General features: G+C 36.1%; 2 protein-coding genes across 2 annotated transcripts; one reads left to right on the top strand and one right to left on the bottom strand.

Annotated features, from left to right (window-relative positions):
* Positions 1-1,522: 1,522 nt before the first annotated feature.
* LOC116125768 (berberine bridge enzyme-like 22) lies at positions 1,523-3,133 on the top strand. The gene has a single exon (XM_031411484.1). It carries the CDS (start codon positions 1,523-1,525, stop codon positions 3,110-3,112), a length of 1,590 nt encoding a protein of 529 aa, XP_031267344.1. The 3' UTR covers positions 3,113-3,133.
* Positions 3,134-3,387: 254 nt separating this feature from the next.
* Positions 3,388-11,336, bottom strand: LOC116125767. Its single transcript, XM_031411483.1, has 9 exons — positions 11,239-11,336; positions 11,100-11,155; positions 10,896-11,010; positions 9,262-10,286; positions 7,005-8,608; positions 6,695-6,825; positions 5,764-6,563; positions 5,139-5,251; positions 3,388-4,018 (listed from the first exon to the last, which is right to left on the bottom strand). The coding sequence occupies exons 2-9, from the start codon at positions 11,151-11,153 to the stop codon at positions 3,706-3,708; spliced, it is 4,155 nt and encodes a 1,384-aa protein (XP_031267343.1). The 5' UTR covers positions 11,154-11,155; positions 11,239-11,336; the 3' UTR covers positions 3,388-3,705.
* Between the last annotated feature and the right edge of the window lie 6,569 nt (positions 11,337-17,905).

Raw genomic sequence — 17,905 nt, 5'->3', positions numbered from 1 at the left:
CAGGTTTAGGAGAATAATTATGTCTGTAAAATATATTTATCAAAAAAAAATCAATAAAAACAAAAACTTAAACAGTAAAATATATTCATCAGCTATGAGAGTAAGCAACAGCTCTACTCCCGAGCTCACTAACTTCATCCATATAGGAAAATAACATGTTCTAAAACGACTAAACTCAAATATTTAAAGACTCGCATGAAAATTAAACGGAGAAATTGAGTTTAAAAACTTCAATTTCTCAGAAAGAAAACACGCACTAATTACACAATGAGGGACGGAGAGAGAACCTGAGGTGCGGCTACTAACTGCTGTCGCTCAAAGTGCGGCTAGGTTGGTAGTGGGCAGTCGGCGGCGGTGGCAGCTCTTGGTGTTGTGATGAGTGTAGGGTTTGTTAACTGTAATGTTTTTTATTTTCGTGGGAAAGGAGAGATTAAGTGCGGGCAACTGTATTATAATCCTTTTGAAGCATTGAACTGTCAATAACCACGTCGACACCAAGCAATAGTAAACCTATAGGTATACATGGCCCGGGTCCGGCCCATTTAGTAAATAATCTAAACCAAAATGAACAAATTAGTTGGTTTTATGAACAAAGTTGAATACTTTATTAATCATTGCACTAAATTATAATCTTCACTGATTTCTTTTAATCATTATAATTGATTTTAAAACAGTACATAGGTCTGGCTTTGTGAAGCGAGCCTGCAATTGGATTGATTTAATTTGGATATGAAATTTTTGGAACGAGATTATGGATTTGAATATCTTGACTCAAAGTAAATATGATTAGTTTTAAAATGGATAATGGGATGGATTTGAGAATTCTTATAAAAAACTAAGAGAAAAAACAATACTTAATATCTCATACGTAACACCTACATATTATTTTTTTATAAGAATTGGGATATAGTCTAATTAATAAACGTGTATATATATAACTATTTTTCAAGAGGATATTATTCTCCAACATCATTAAACCGCCGTTTGATGAATATGATAATCAAATGACTTTCCTTGGTCAACTAGAACCAAAGAATATAAACGAAAATGAATCTTATTTTACTGTATCTTCGATCAAATAATTATTTTAAATACTTTATTGTATTAATATATTTTTGTTATAGAATGAATATTGAACATCTCTTTACTATATAATCAAGTCTGGAGTCTTAATTAAAACCAATTTTGACCAAGTTCCAACAAGATAAAAAATCTAGTGCTGCATTTGTCAAGTGACAAATGCCCTTCTCAAGTTGTTCATGAAATCATGAACAAAGACGGTTACCATTGAACTTGATTTTAAATATATTGCCGACTGAGCCATAATAAAAGGACAAACTGCAGTTAATTTCACATTGTCTCATCTTCTGTATTGAAATTATCAGTTTCTTTTGTTTGAATACAGCTTGTTTAAGCAGCTGCCTATCAGAAAGATCTTTAATTGAAATATTCCATCCCATCAGGACAAAATAACCACTCCAATATAAACACATTCAAACTCAAATTGTATAAACAGCTAAAAATGAAACAAATTATTGTTCTAATTTCTCTTTTGATTTCAGTTTCATGGGCAACTTCTAGTCCAATCCAAGAAGATTTCCTCCAATGCATGTTAACCCAATTCAGAGCCTACACCAGAAGCTTTGAAATAATTTTCCCACCAAGTTCCCCTTTATATCCATATCTCTTGCAGTCCACTATACAGAATCCCAGATGGTTAAATGCCACAACCCTTAAACCTCTTCTTATAGTTACACCATTTCATGAGTCTGAGGTTCAGGCAGCCATTCTTTGTAGCCGAAAACAGGACCTGCAAATCAGAGTAAGAAGTGGGGGTCATGACTATGAAGGCCTTTCTTACCTTTGCCAAGCCCCATTTATCATCATCGATCTCATCAATATGAGATCGATTGAGGTTAATATTGAGGAAGAAACAGCATGGATACAGTCGGGAGCAACGCTTGGTGAGCTTTATTATGCGATCGCGAAGAAAAGTTTAGTCCATGGATTCCCTGCAGGGTTGTGTCCTACTGTTGGAATTGGTGGGCACTTAAGTGGAGGAGGGTTTGGAACATTGGTGAGAAAGTATGGACTTGCAGCTGATAATATTCTTGATGCTTATCTTGTAGATGTTGATGGGAGAGTTGTTGACAGAAAAGCAATGGGTGAGGAGTTGTTTTGGGCGATTAGAGGAGGTGGTGGAGGGAACTTTGGTGTCGTACTTTCCTGGAAAATAAAGCTTGTTCGAGTTCCGGAGAATGTGACTGTTTTTACAGTTCCGAGAAGAGTAGAACAAGGCGCCAGTGAGCTTGTTCATAGATGGCAATACATTGCATCTGAATTGCATGAAGATCTCTTCATTAGAATCATCATTCTGGGTGTGGGAGAAAAGAGTAGTGGAGGTAAGAGAATTGACCAAGCTTCCTTCAACTCACTGTTTCTCGGTGAAATCGACAGACTAATCCCATTAATGAACAGAAGTTTTCCGGAGTTGGGATTGAAGGCTGAAGATTGCACTGAAATGAGCTGGGTTGAATCGACTATATATTTTGCAGGATTCCCAAAAGGGTCACCTTTAGAAGTATTGCTGGACAAGAAACAATTGTACAAAAGCAATTTCAAGGCGAAATCCGACTTTGTGACAAAACCAATACCAAAGAATGCGATTGAAGGAATATGGAAGATGTTCCAGGAAGAAGAAGAAGTAGCGATAATGATAATGGATCCCTTTGGTGGAAAGATGAATGAAATATCAGAATCTGAAGTTCCATTTCCCCACAGAAAAGGCAATCTGTACAATATACAGTACATGGTGAAGTGGGATAAGGATGGAATGGAGACATCCAACAGGTCTGTGAATAGGATCACGTCATTATACAGATACATGACACCATTTGTTTCAAAGTCTCCGAGGGCTGCCTATGTTAACTACAGGGATCTTGATTTGGGAACCAACAAAAAAGATAAAACGACGACTTACATGGAAGCTGCAGCTTGGGGTGTCAAGTATTTCAAAGGTAACTTCAAGAGACTGGCACAGGTGAAGAGCAAAGTTGATCCTGAGAATTTCTTCAGAAATGAGCAGAGTATTCCACTGCTTCCTACACCATGAAATACAACTAAGAAATTATGCAATTGGTAATATTTTCAACCACGGCCAATGTGAGAAGCTAACGTTTCACTTCATAATCTTGATATTTCAGAAGGTTTTAGTTAGTGTTAGGCAGTAATATAAACTGTCTATCAACAGTTCCATCTCTCACTTTCTTCTCTTCAATTCATCACCATTAGCCTTGAGCAGTTTTTCACAAATTTAAAATCATAAATTTTATGATTGCATAGAAAAACAGTAAATTCAAGCTGAAACTTAGTTACATAAGAATAAAATTTCACAAAAGGTAGAAAGCTACCTTGACCATTGCAAAGCATCAGAAATACAAAATTTTAGTACATGGAAGGCAAAAAAATTTACAGATTTACTCATGGAATGAAACATAAAAGGCCTCATCAACTTTCTTTCAAAATTTCTCGGTGATTCAAAATCATAATTTACAGGAAGATACTCTGTTCTCAAATGGAGAAATCATCAAAATTTTCTGCATTGATCCTAGTTAATAATAAATATAACTTCAATAAAGGCATCCATCCCACGTCAAAATGCTGAGTACCCGGGCAGTAGATATATACGGTTCTTGAACTATATAATCAGAGTTTTGTAACAAAATCAGGGCACTGCAAAAGGCTGAATGACAAGGCCTGATTCTCCTTGCTCAGAGATGAAAACCATTTTCTTATATGATCAGCTGGAACTGACTGACTTGCAATGGTTGGACACTTCGTGTTAATCTGAATGATTTGTTTAAAATCCAGAGAAAGAAGCCCAAGCAGAGCAGAAACAACGGCAATTTGAATTGGAAGACCAGCTCTAGTGGTAGTATCCCGCTGCAGAAAAGCAGACAATTTGCTTCTCAAGCTCTCAACTTCTTTATCTTCATACCCACAAGCATTAACTCCAAGTCTGCAAGTCATAACATAATTTGATTGAAGTAAGTCTAATCACTAACAATATAATTGAATTATCTTTTGTATATTGATGTGTATGCATATACCCAACCACAAAAAAGAAAACTGAATTCCTTTTCTTCTCTAAGCTAGGATTGGCGTGACACAAATTTATTAAAAAAAAAAAAATTGACACCAATATATGAGTAGAAATTGCTTGAGTTCACCCACAAAAATTTATTTCATAAAATTTAGGCATGGCAATGTTCCCCGAAATTCCGGGGACCCGTCCCACCCCGTCCTTTATGGGGCAAGGAAGCCCCGGTTTTTTCAGGGATAGGGGCCACGGGGGGGAGGGACTGTTAATCCCCGTCCCCAAGGATGGGGTAGGGAATGCCTTTCCCCCGCCCCACCCTATATATAATATATAAAATTAAAAAAATATATATATATATATATTTACTTTTCACTAATATCCCTATATTTCACCTAATTACACAATTATCCTACCTATATAAACCCATATTTTCCCAATTTCCCTCACCCTAAACAATTGAAAAAGAACAAACCCTAACCCATATTTACGTAAAATTAACTATGTTTAAATGATTTATTTAAGTGTTTGTCATGTGAACGAAAATTAACTATTGTATTTGGTACTATTCAAATTAATTTATGTTTAAGTAAAATAAACAAGGTAAGGACAAGTCTCCAACATTCCCCTATCGGGCGTAGAAGGGGAATTCCTGTCATCTTCGTAACGGGGATGGAGCGGGGGTGGTGAGTGACTTTGAGGGTGGGGATGGGTACGGTGAATAAGATCCCCGCCCCATTGCCATGCCTAATAAAATTCAGCACATACCATGAAAAAGAAATTGATAAACTAAGAAATGAGAAAAATCTAAAATTAATTCTTAGGCCTTAATAAATTATTCTCTGCCAAATTAAGCTGGCTTAAACAGAGACAGGATACCTCTTCCAAACCTCAAGGTGCATTTAACCAAATAATTAGAGGCAAAGACATCCGGAATTATAAGGACAATGGTTTTTCAAAAACAGAATCAGTAATTGGCAAAGGATTCAAATACGGTTTAAAAAATATTAAATATTATGCCAGAGCAACAGTTTGAACAAACCTTCCAAGCTGCCCCAGGAGAATGACAATAGCCACAGTGAAGCTCTCCTGCATAGATGATTCCAGTATTCTCAACAGTTCAGGGATAATTGTAGTACATGTCCAATCCCATCTCTGCATTTAAAGAGGAAAACAAGTAAAATGTTAGATACAATTCTCCCAGCACCATGTGGAGCAAACAATTTTCCACGAACCACAAATTTTCCCTCTCCGTTCATTTTTTTACCCCTTTGTATTCACTAAAGTAAGACCATTCCTGTTTTCCTTAATCACAAAATAGCATAAAACAATTCTATTTTTTTGGTTTGGGTAGTACATACACATTTTCAGTCACTTTTTAAGAGATTTGTTAAAACATCACAGCTTCAAAAGACAACTCTAGCTATAGTGATTATGCTCCTTAATCACAATAAAATGGCTTCAAAAAATATAATGGCTCAAGGGACAAGAAGCTTCAAAGCTAAGGTATAAAAATGTAATTAGTTACAAAAGCCTTCTTCCAAGGCTGTCAAGTTGAGAACATCTCAAGGTGGCAAACCTTGTAAGTGATCAATCCCACATGACAGGAACAAGAAAGTAGGACATAACAGAAGCATTAACAGTAAAACAAAGATAGGAAGCCATACCATGTTGCATGCAAGCAGTTCCACCAATGATAGAACATCAGTCACGTGGCACAAAGTCATATTGACAACAAATTCTGATTGGAAAGCAGGCATCTCATACTTTTTTAAGAAACATGATTCATCACCCTTCATATCATGAACATTACAAAGCTCTTGGCAACTTTGTTCAGTTTGGTCCTCATGGGAAAGGACACTCATGGTCCTGGACTGAGAACAACTCTTAAGCTTTTCCAGGAGCAATTTAATGGCAATATCTACAGAAATTGCATCCTTTGAAAATGGGCAATCAAGACACGGATGGAACTCAGTTCGAAAGTCACTGGCAGATGGAAAACAAGAAGTTGCACCAGATGGTAAGCTTCCTCTCTCAAGATATGTGACTATTGATTTCATCACAGTCATTATTAAACTATCTTTTTTCAAGGCGAATAACTTCTCCCCACCCAAGTAAGCAAAAATGTGAAGAATTGCCAGCAACAGGGAAGGATCACTCCGCCGCATCCGAAAAACATTGTATACAGCCTCTGTAATATATCCAATGTGATTGGTTGCTACAGATATTGATGCCAATACAATGCTCCCCGCCACCAACTGGTCAGCTGTAGCAGCTTCAAATGAGAACATTGTATTTACACCATCTAAATGGACATTGACTTTTGAATTAATTTCGCTCAATGTTGCAGAAGATCCATCAGTGGATGTCATGACTCTTCCGTCCACAAGGAAATCCTCAATGAGACTGAGCAACTCATCCAAACATAAATCTTTAAACACTCTTCTTGCCTCAGCATCAGACATTACTACAAATAAACATTAAATTCAACTCAATGTATCAGATACATATAACAAGCAGCTTATATAGTTTTGATAACTAGTTATCACATATCATACTCTAGTAAAATATTACATGATCACACAAGAAATTCCATACCTGCATGAAGATTTCTGGCGAAAGACTCTGAGCAGACAGTGAAATCCCTACTCAAAAAGTTCCCAGGCTGTCCTGGAGCAGCTGTTGGGAAGTTGAGAAGTAGCAATGAAAAGAATACACAGGCCTTTTCCCTAAACAAGTCAACAGAAGAAGTAAATTTAAGTGGTGCTGATTTGCTATCTGAATGAGCATGAAATTTCTATATATTAACTACTATGGCAATATCCAACAAAAGCAGACAGTAAAATCAAATAACATCAGCTAATTACAAACATTTAAAGAATCCAAAGATGGAATTTTAATGACTTACTTGGAAAGCAAATTTTCTTCTCTTTTGAGAGCAAGCAAAATCTTTTGTAATATCCACTCTGTTTGACTAACCAATGAGCACCGATCCATACAAGTTTTTGTGGCACAAAATATTCTGGATATACTGCTATTGTCCTTAAAATCACATACTACAGTGAAGGGCTTAGGAATATTATTACATGCAGGTCCAACTTCACTTTCAAAAGGCAGAACTTCATCCCTAGAACTACATGGATCCGATATTACCCCAACCACTCCAAAGTCCTCAAACTGATGATCACAAGCTTTTCCTGGTTGCTTACCACTATGTAAACCATTCTCATCATTCACTTGAGGATCATAGGAATCGACAGGACCTTTATTCTCATACAATAATGTTGTAGAAACACATTTTTTCAACTCACTGGAATTAATCTCCACATCTATGACATCAGAACTGCAAGAAGGCACCATATTTTCTTTTTCATCAGACAAGCCATTATGCAAACTTCTGTCTGCCAAAGGTTCAGATTTACCCATATCAAATGTTTCAGCACCTTGAAATTCAATCTCAGGAAGAGTAGGCGACAAAGGCATTTCCATTGCTGTTCTGTAACATTCCTCATCAACAGGATTCTCCAAGTCCAGCAATTTCATAAAATCTCCATCTGCCATGTCCTCAAATTTTTCATTAGTTTCAAAGTCACTAATAATTGAATCACTAATGCCCTCTGCACATGGCCGTGCACATCCTATTAGACCAATGGTAGATTGGGAAACTTCTCCGGACACCCTTCCATCTTCATGGATATTACCATCAACTTTTTGTGTCTTCATCTGTTCATCAGTGCTCAAAAAACATTGAATACCTACAGTCTCTTCATCTGATGTCTTTCTCTTCTTGTGGCACTGCTCATGCTTGACAAATGAATTCTCTTGAAGGTTAGGTACTATATTATTTACCTCTTCCAAGGATTCATCAAGTTGTTTGTTCAACATATTATGAAAATCAGACAGCTTCTCTTCCATCTGTAGATGCAACTTCTTACCCTCTGTGTGCAACAATTCAATTGATTCAATTGCATCAAGTGCCCTCTTTCTCTTCATATTAGATCCATTACCACTTCCAATGCCAGCAATTTTAAGAGGACTTCTAACACTATCTTCAGCAACCACAGCAAGATTTTTATTGCATTTCATTTTGTTAACTTCACCAGACATGCTGGAATTTGTTGGTTGAGCATTCAAGCTCTCTTCCATAAATTTTGAAGACGTGGTAACAGAAAAAGCACCCCTTCCCTGTGAGCCCACGAATAGTCCATCAGAAAAAGATGCCGAACTGGAATTTATTGCACAACTCTGTAACATTTTTCGGCTAGAGCCTCCAAGCAGAGACTCCAATTTAGAATCTTTAGAATCAATACCTGAAATGGATTCACAACAGTTCCCTCCAGATAAAGACTGCGATGGCACAAGACATTGAAGTGTTTGCCTAAAATGACCAGAGGCAGCACTTGTCCTGCGGCAAGGCTTTTGAAGTTCATTTTCACTTTGAAGGTACATCTGAAATGGCTCTCCACCAATGACTTCTTCCTCCAATGTTTGCATATTTGGTTGGTCCATAACCTGCACAGTGTGTCAAAGCATCCAGTAAAAAACCAGAAGCAGAAGCTAGAAAAGATCAAGGACAAGGAAAGCAAGCAATATGAGGAGCTATAGATTCACAATCAAAATATAAACCGACATTAATTTTTTTTTTTTTTTAAAAAAGGCTCCCACGTCTCATCAAACAAATGAATGACCTAACTATTCCAAAAGCCAATTGATCTAATATTTCCATCTAAAGATATATAAAGTAAATGTATATAAGAAACTGACACAAACACTCAGTTTATTTACAAAAACTATATGACAGTATATGATGCCTACATGACCCAGATAGATCAAGAGAGAGGAGGAGGAAATTCTCTTTTTTTGTAAATTACGTAGCCCACCAGAGTTCTGCAAGTAAGTCTAAAACTGTCCACACAACAAAGTATCAAGTGCAAACTAATGCTCTACCCACCATGTCATTACACTAAAGCGTCTTCATGTAACCTCGTTTCTGAGAAAAATCAATCAGTAGCAAAGTTCAGTAACAAATGTCAAAACCTGTGTGCTATTTTTTCAAGAATAAAGTTTACAAACATCATAAACAAAACAAGCTTCACTATTGAAAATAAAAAATAAATAATAAAAAAGATTGCAAAAGGTGCAAGTAATTAGGTTGACAAACTAACCTTTTCCTTTCTTGGATTATCTATACCTTCAGCCTTGAGCGAGAAACATTTATCAACTAAATCCAGGCGATTGGAAAATTGAACAAGATCTAACTTCAAATGACCTACTACTTCTCGCAAGAGAACATTATGACGTTTCTCCAACTTAGCCACTTGTTTGGCATGCTTTACTTGCATTTTTTTAAACTTCAATTGTTTTTTCAAAAGTTTCATTTTCCCAGAGTCAGCATTCAAATGCTTTTCAGGTGAAATAGCAGAAGCCTTGACCCTTTTTCTAGAGGACTGAAGGTCATATATCTGCTTCTGCAGTTCGTCAATCCTTCCTCTAGCTTCTTCTAACTGTTGGGAAAGCTTATCAGAACAACATTTTTCTTTCTCAACTCTTAGTCTAGTCTCTTCCAATTGCTGACACAAACTTTCAGCACGACATTTTTCTGCCTCAGCCTGATTCCAATTACCTTCTGCTAGCTTTCTTTGCTCCTCTGCTTTATTCCTCTCCGCATCTGCACGTTTTCTCTCTTTGGTTACCTTCTGTTTTTCAGCTTCAAGTTTTTTGTTTCCCTCTGCCAACTTTAATGTCACAGAATGTAATTTCGATTTTGCATCATCAACCTCTTTACCCATTGCCTCCAACTGAAGCCTATATTCATTACCCTTCTTTCCTTCAGTATTTGCAAGCTTCCTTTCTTCATCAGCCTTACCCTTTTCAGCTTTAACATATTTCCATGCTTCAACAGCTCTCTTCTTGTCTGCTTCAGCATTCTTCTTTTCTGAGTCTGCCCTTACTTTCTCTTTCTCAAGCAGCTCTTTGAGTCTATTTATTTCCTTTTCCCCGTCAGAAACACAAACTTGCAGGAGTTTCACATCCTCACTTTTATCTTCAGCATGCGATCTTCCTTTCTGCTGTAATATAGAGATTTCAGACTTCAAGGCAGATATCTCATTCTCCAATGAAACTCTTGCAGCCAATTCTTTCTCTCTTCCCTCTTTCTCAACTTCAGCACGTGCCTGCTCTTCTTCACATGCTGAGAATGTACAAAGTTAAAAATTAATTAAAAAAGAGTGCTTTCATTAAGCCATAGAAAAGAAAAACAAAGAGGGTATATTTGGGCAAAAGCTTCATTACATGATACTAGGCTAATTTCTAGAAACTCAACTTTCTTTTACCTCTGTGACCCAACTAATTTTTCCATTTACTATCACAATTACCAACTACTTTTGTACTTTCCATAAGTCACAATATTCAAAAAGCACCGTTTTCTATCTATCATCAGAATTTCTCACTTAAAACCATTGCATTTAACATCAAACATTAACAAAACCCTGCCTAGTGAAACTCTCCAAAAAAAAGTATAAATGAAATGCAGCATCAGGCTCATCCAAATCAGTTTAACATATGCTATAACAGTTATGTACCCAACAGCTCTGCAGTGAAAACTTGACACATACCCTTCACATTTATAAATTCTAGTATCAACATAACCTGAAATCCAATCAAAGATTTTCAACTACCGGCTCATACTTCATAACTGGATTGATGTTAAATATTACTAAAATCATATGTTATAAGCATGATAACAATGCCTATATTATGGAGAGACTACCAGCTTAATACAATACTAGATCCCACTTACCTTTCCTGAAAGAGAGATTTTCAGCTTGAACCTTATCAAGTTGTTGCTCAAAAAGCTTCAGAGCTTGGCGCAATGCGCTCCGCTTCTCTTGTAGCTGAGAGCACCTACTTCTCCACTGTAAAACATCATCTTCAATTAAAATTTGTTCACCAAAAAAAAAAAAAATAATAATAAATATGTGAGCAAAAACTCTGAAAGTCATACCAATTGACAGCAGGGATTCACCGGCGCTTGCTTTTCTGAACCATCCGCTGCCATTTCTACAAGTAGAAGAACTAACAAATGAATTAAAACTGAAAATAAAAAACCGAAGCCTCGTATGAGTATAAAGAAAGAGACTTACTTGATTGCAGTTAATCGTTGGTCATTGTAAAAACCCTAAACCCTAACTGTCTCTGTTCTGGACGAAGAGAGTAAGAAAGAAAACATGAGAGTTTAGTGTGTTGCAGAGTGCAGGGAAGAGAAACCCTAAGAGGGTATAGTTATCGGTTCGGGTCGGGTTGGATTCAAAGTCGGTCTAAAACCCGGGCCCTCAAAGTTGACACTCAGGCCCTTCAAATTAACGGGCTTTATAAAGACTAAAGAGTAAGGGTTTAAGGGATAAAATAGTCGAGACAAATAAATTAAAAAAAAAAAAATTGAAAATGTATTCTTTTATAAATTGGATGTTTTTGTTTTCTGTTTTTTAGTTAGTCAGAAAATGTGAAAACTAAAATGCGTTTGATATATTTATCTAAAAATTGTATTTGAAAACGTGAAAAATAAAAATATATTCAACATATTTATCTGAAAACATGAAGAAAAAAAAAAAAAATACGAAATTTATTACTGATAGAATTTGAGGTGGGTCTGACTCCTTACCCAATAAGGCCTTGTTGAATGGGAGGATTACCCCCTCTTATAAATCAGAAGGTTTGAGCGTGCCTAGTCGGTGTGAAATTCTAACACTCTCCCTCACGGTCAAGCCCATATGTTAGGTCATGTCTGTTAATGGAGGTAGTTGTTGGCTCTAACTCCTCACCTGTTGGTCAAACACTCAACTCAACTGAACTTGGGCTCTGAAACCATGATAGAATTTATGGTGGGCCTGACTCCTCACCCAATAAGGCCTTGTTGAATGGGAGGATTACCTCCTCTTATAAACCAGTAGGCTTGAGCGCGCCTAGTCGGTGTGGAACTCCAACACTCCCCCTCACGGTCAAGCCCATACGTTGGGTCATGCCTGTTGATAGAGATAGTTGCTGGCTCTAACTCCTCACCCGCTGGTCAAGCACTCAGCTCAACTAAACCTAGGCTCTGATATCATGATAGAATTTGAGGTGGACCTGACTCCTTACCCAATAAGGCATTGTTGAATGGGAGGATTACCTCCTCTTATAAATCAAAAGGCTTGAGCATGCCTAGTCTGTGTGGGACTCCAACAATTACCAAGAAATAAATAAAATATACGAAATTTATCACATACACAATCATTAAAACCATATAAAATCACTACTTATATTTATTCGTTTCAAAGATTTTATTTCAAATATGTCAATTGTTAGTTTCCGTTTGCACTTTTATGTTAGATAATTGATTTGAATAAATAAAATAAAAAAATTATTTTAAAGTGAAGAGAAAATATAAAAAGAGGAATAAATTTTGTATATAAAGGAGCCCACATCTTCTATTATATTCACTCTCCTTATGTTCAAATCTGAAATACAAGAATAGTAAATAAAATGCTTATTTTACTCATTTTTATGTTAGAAAAATGAAAATAAAACAGAAAAATGTAGACGAATAAGCCCTAAAAATCAATCCCAATTTCCCAATCAATTTCATATTCTGAAAGAGTTAATGAATTTTTCCCACCCAAATAATGACTTAATAACACTTTTCCACTCATAGAATTTTACAATATCACTTTACTACCCAAATTTATATTCCGGCGGCAAACAAAGAACAAACTCGATACAGGTTGTTAGGGCTTTTGAAGAAGGGAGGCCGTTAAGTCTTTTGATGATGAAAGTTTGGATTTTGGTGGCTGGGATTGATCAGAATCTGAGTTGGGAGGAGCGGCTAATCGTTTAATTGTCGGCGATTGACTAGGTCAATCAGAGTAGGGTTTGAGTGGTTTTGGTGAGTGATGATCAAGGAAAGAAAATGATAGTAGTGTGGGATTATAATAATGCCGAAATCAGAAATTGAATATAAATTTGAGTAGTAAAGTGGTATTTTAAAGTCTACGAGTGTGAAAATGTCGTTAAGTCACTATTTGGGTGGAAAAGGTGGTTTACTCTATTATGAAATCCCCAAATTAGATTTTATGTTTTCTTGATAAGCATAGTGTTGGTCCAATTTGATTTGTGGCGAATGAAGAGAGTTTGATAAAGCATTGAAATATTATGTTGGATATTATCAATTTAAGTATAATTTGTTAAAAAAAAAATTATTGAAAAAGTATAAATTATTAATCAGTAGTTAGCAGTTACTCAATATTAGATTTAACAGGTACACACCCCTTGAGGTACATAGTAGATTATGTTGTATGTGTATGAATACTTACATTTTGCTCTTATTGTGAGATGGTTATTGTTAATATTGTTGGTTGAATTGATGTATTGTTTGGTTGAGTGATTGCCTTGAAAATTATGAAGACTTGGCGAAATTTGTGTTACAGGCTTCGTCGGGACGAAGAAGAAGCTTCGTCGTGGCGAGGAGGTGTGCAGCCCACGCACCTCCTCGCCACGGCGAAGCTGCTGGAGTGTTTCGTCGCGGCGACGGAATTGTCTTCGCCGCTGCGACGGACGGCCAAAAAGTTATTGAGTTTTAGATTTCTCCTTTGCGGCACAATGACCATTCTACCCTTAATTAGCAGGAAAAGTGGGGAGTGAAAGCAAGGAAATTTCATGGGAATATGTTAGCATGGGGGTGTGAGTGTCAAGATTGAAAGGACAAAGATGGAATTTTCAAGAAAGAGCCAGGGCAATATGGGAATGAATGATTATCTTTGAGCTAAAAAGGGGATAAACTTCATAAACCCTTCATTCATCCTTCTCCACCGCCTCTTTCATTCTCCATTCCCTTCAATTCTTCTTTCAAGCTTTCAAGGATTTTTTAGGGTTTTTAGTTGGGTTTTGCTAAAGAATCAACCTAAGGATCCTAAGGTAAGGATCCTTGCTTTAGATGTGAAGTTGTGCATGTATTGAGTATTGAAATCTCATGGTTTTATTGTTTAAAGGGTAGAGAAGAAACAAGTCTTGTAAAGAAAGGAAGTGCTAGTGGATCTCTCCTTTTCAAGGTAAGTAAATCCCAATCCAAGTTGATAATTGTGAAATCCCTTGGTAGAGGTTATTTATGCATGAAATATTGTGTTAGTGAGAACTGGGTTGAGATGAGTATTATTTTTGTGGTTGTTAAATACACTTCATGAGGAGTGTGATGTGTGAGGAGAATGTAGTTTGTGATGAAATTGGAGGAGATTGAGAAATATTTTTGGAAGTGTTATGTTATAGCAGGAATATTGCTTGGTGAGGGAGTTCTCTCATTTTGGATGGTTCAAGAGAGGGATAGACTTATAAATAAAGTGGAGTGTAGGTATGCACACTAGTTGTTTGATGAAATGCCTAAGAGAAGTGTGAGATGAGTTGTGACCCTTATTGTTGTAACATTGCATATTGGCATTCCTAAGTGCATTCTTGAACATGAGCCATCCATATGATTAATTGTACATTTGAGAATAGTGTGAGAAAGAGTAGAGAATTGTGTGACTAACTACTCTAAGCATTAAGCTACACTATGATACTAGTTTGAGAAAGACTAGAGAATTGTGTGAATGAGCTACTTCAAGAGTAGGAGAATGAGTAAAGCTATGAGAACGGGTTGGTGCTTGTGATCTCCATTCGATAGGTATGAGAACGGGTTGGTGCTATGTGATCTCCACCCGATAGCTATGAGAACGGGTTAATGCTTTGTGATCTCCACCATAGTAGAAACAGTAAGGGTTGGTACTTTGTGATCTCTACCCGAAAATCACGAAGAGTAGGTTGGTGGTGTGAACTCCACCAGCCGTGCCTCGGTAAGATGGGCCGTGATATAAAGCGGAAGTAAAAAGAGAGTTGTGTGAAGAGAAAATAAATGGATGAGAAAAAGAGTAAGGAAAGAATTAAGAGAAAAGTTACGAGGACAGTCGAGTAGAGGATTTACTACTGAGCATTGTTTTGTGCTCACCCGTTATTTCTTTTTGGTGCAGGTTCTAGGTGAGAACGCAGTTGGACGGGCGTTAGCAAGCGAGAAGTAATAGCTATAAGTCCCCTGTTTAATATCATTTGTACATGATACTTGTTTTGTATAAATAATGTTTATATGTAAAAAAGAGAAATTTTTGGGCCCATTTACTTCTATATTCTACATGATATTTTATGAATATCCAAGTATAAAGCAGTCATTACAAACAGGGTGTAAGGGTAAGTAAATAAATTAAAAATTATTTGGCAAATATTGAATTATTTAAAAATATGTACGATTTAAACAAAAAAGATTAAAAATAATTGACCAATTGTCAAAATCCATTTCCGGCTTCAATCTGTTCAAACTAGACCTGATAAAAGAGGGTCGTACCCGCAAGTGTAACGCCCAACATTGAGGTACATGATTTAAATATATTTTATAGCCTTTAGTTAATTTTTATTAAAGTTATTTTAAGAGAATATGAAGAAAATGCCTTAAACTTGCATTAAGGGTAAAATGGTCTTTTCACTCAAAATTAGTTGAAAAAGTTGAGAGTGAAAAGAGGTAGAATTTCATAAAGAATACATAAAAAATGAGGGCATTAGTGTAATTGACGGAGGGACAAGGATGGAATTTTCATAAAAGTGTGGGCAAAATGGGAAAGTGAGTTTATAAAATAATGATAAGGGTTTGTAACCCTATTTCCTTCATTCCACCGCCACACTACTCTCCCATTTTCTCAAATTTTCATTCAATCCTAAGGATTTTGAGGGCTTTTGAGTAATTTTTAATAAGGTTTTGATTCAAGACTTCAAAAGGTAAGAATTCATGCTCTTTATCTATGATTTATTTGTGTAAAGTGAGTTCTTATGAAGTTTATGCTTAGGGTTAGAAGAAGTTTTGAATCCAACAAGAGTAGAGAGCTTAGTAGAGAAGACTTAAGCATAAGGTAAGTAAATTACACTCAAAATCCAACTCAGGTTAAAGTTTAAGAATCAAGTGAGTAGAGATTTCTTTTTAAGTGCATATGTTATGGTTATTGAGAAATTGAGAGAGATTGATGATGAATTATGCTTGTTGTTGGATAATTTGAATTGAGAATTGTAAGTGATGGTTTGATAATGGGTTGAAATTGGAAGAATTGGGAAATTTTTGGGAGTGTGTTGCGTGTTAGGTATGGTGATGCTACAGAGAGATTTTCTCTCATTTTTGGATGGTTGAGAACAATATGATGATAATTAAATTAGGGTTTGTTTTGCACAAGTAATGTTTGGAAATGCCTAAGAAAAGTATAAGTTTGAGTAGAAACCTTAATTTTATGCAGCATTGCAATTTTGCATTTCATGAGTGCATCCAAGTAAGAATTTCAAGCATGAGCCATCCATATGCATAAATTGTTATGTGTAGAAATTTAAGAAAGAAAGAGAATAAGACATAAAGAAAAAGCAAGAAAGAATAAACACTCTAAAGTAAAGAGAAATGAAGAATAAGCATTAAAGAATTAAGGGGTGGTAAAGAAGAGAAAAGAATAGGTTGTTATGATGGGGAATCGTGAGTGCTAAGAAGAAATTCCCACATACACGCCACCTTAATTGAGTGGCATAAGAAAAAGAAGAATTGTACGACCCCTAAGAGTGTATGTGGATGGGGGTTGTACGAAGAAGAATTTTCTACATGTACGCCACCTTAATTGAGTGGCCTAAGAAAAAAATAAAAATTTGTACGGTCCGCAAGAGTGCATGTAGATGAGGAGTGTACTCACTCACATGGCTAAGGTTTCAAATCCATACATCAACCGAGACCAATCGGCAAAGAATAAGTAAAGAAAGAATAAGAGAGAATAAGAAAGAATAAGAATGAGAAAAGAAAGAATGAGAAAGAATAAGAATAAGAAAGAATGAGAAGGCTTGAACAAGGCAAGAGAGGAAAAGAGAAACAAGAGAAGAAAAGAAAAGAAAAACAAGAAAGAAAAGAAAAGAATAGAAAGAAAAAGAAAAGAAATAGAACATGAAAATGGAAATAAGAAAGAAAAAGCATTTTATGCATTATTGCATATGCATTTTATTCATGCATATTACCATGAATTTCATCATTGTTAGGAAGAATAGAAAGAATAAGAAAGAAAGAATAGAGAGAATTAGAAAGAAAGAAAAGAGCAGTGAGAGTAAGAAACAGAGGAAGAAACAGTGAAAGAAAAGAGAAGGAATTAAGTAAGGAAAGAACCAAAGAAGGAGAAGAGTTATTGAGCATTTTTATGCTCACTCCGTTGTTTTTTCATGTTTTTGCAGAACATAGGTGAGCAGCAGTCAGAGGGACGTCGACAAGCGGAGAGGATTGGCATTACTGTCCACCGTTGCTAAGTTTTTGTACTGGTTATTTTGATATATGTAAAGAATTATGTTTTGTAAGTAAAGAAAAATTTAGGCTCGCAACTATTTTCATATACTAAGTATGTATGTTTTATCAATAACACTACGGACACCGAAAAAGTTGCACCGAAATTCTGTACCGGCCTACGTGTAACGCGCATCTGAATTTTTTTACAATTTTTTTCTAGTGAACGGCCGTCCATCAAATTTGGACGGCCGTTCACTCACATGGACGCCCGTCCATATACAAGGGACGAGCGTCCCCATTTAAAGGATGTCCGTCCATAAATAAAATACAATAAAAAATTTTGCAAAACATTATGGACGGCCGTTCATAGGTTGTGGACGGCCGTCCCTTAATTTTAGACGGGCGTCCGCAAATACGGAACGCCCGTCCAAACTTAATTTGTTTTAAAAAATAAAAAAAAA

This window comes from Pistacia vera, unplaced genomic scaffold (genome assembly GCF_008641045.1).
Source record: "Pistacia vera cultivar Batoury unplaced genomic scaffold, PisVer_v2 Contig171, whole genome shotgun sequence".
NCBI lineage: Eukaryota > Viridiplantae > Streptophyta > Magnoliopsida > Sapindales > Anacardiaceae > Pistacia > Pistacia vera.
The sequence above is the reverse complement of the archived record's forward strand: the minus strand, read 5'-3'. Positions and strand labels throughout refer to the sequence as shown.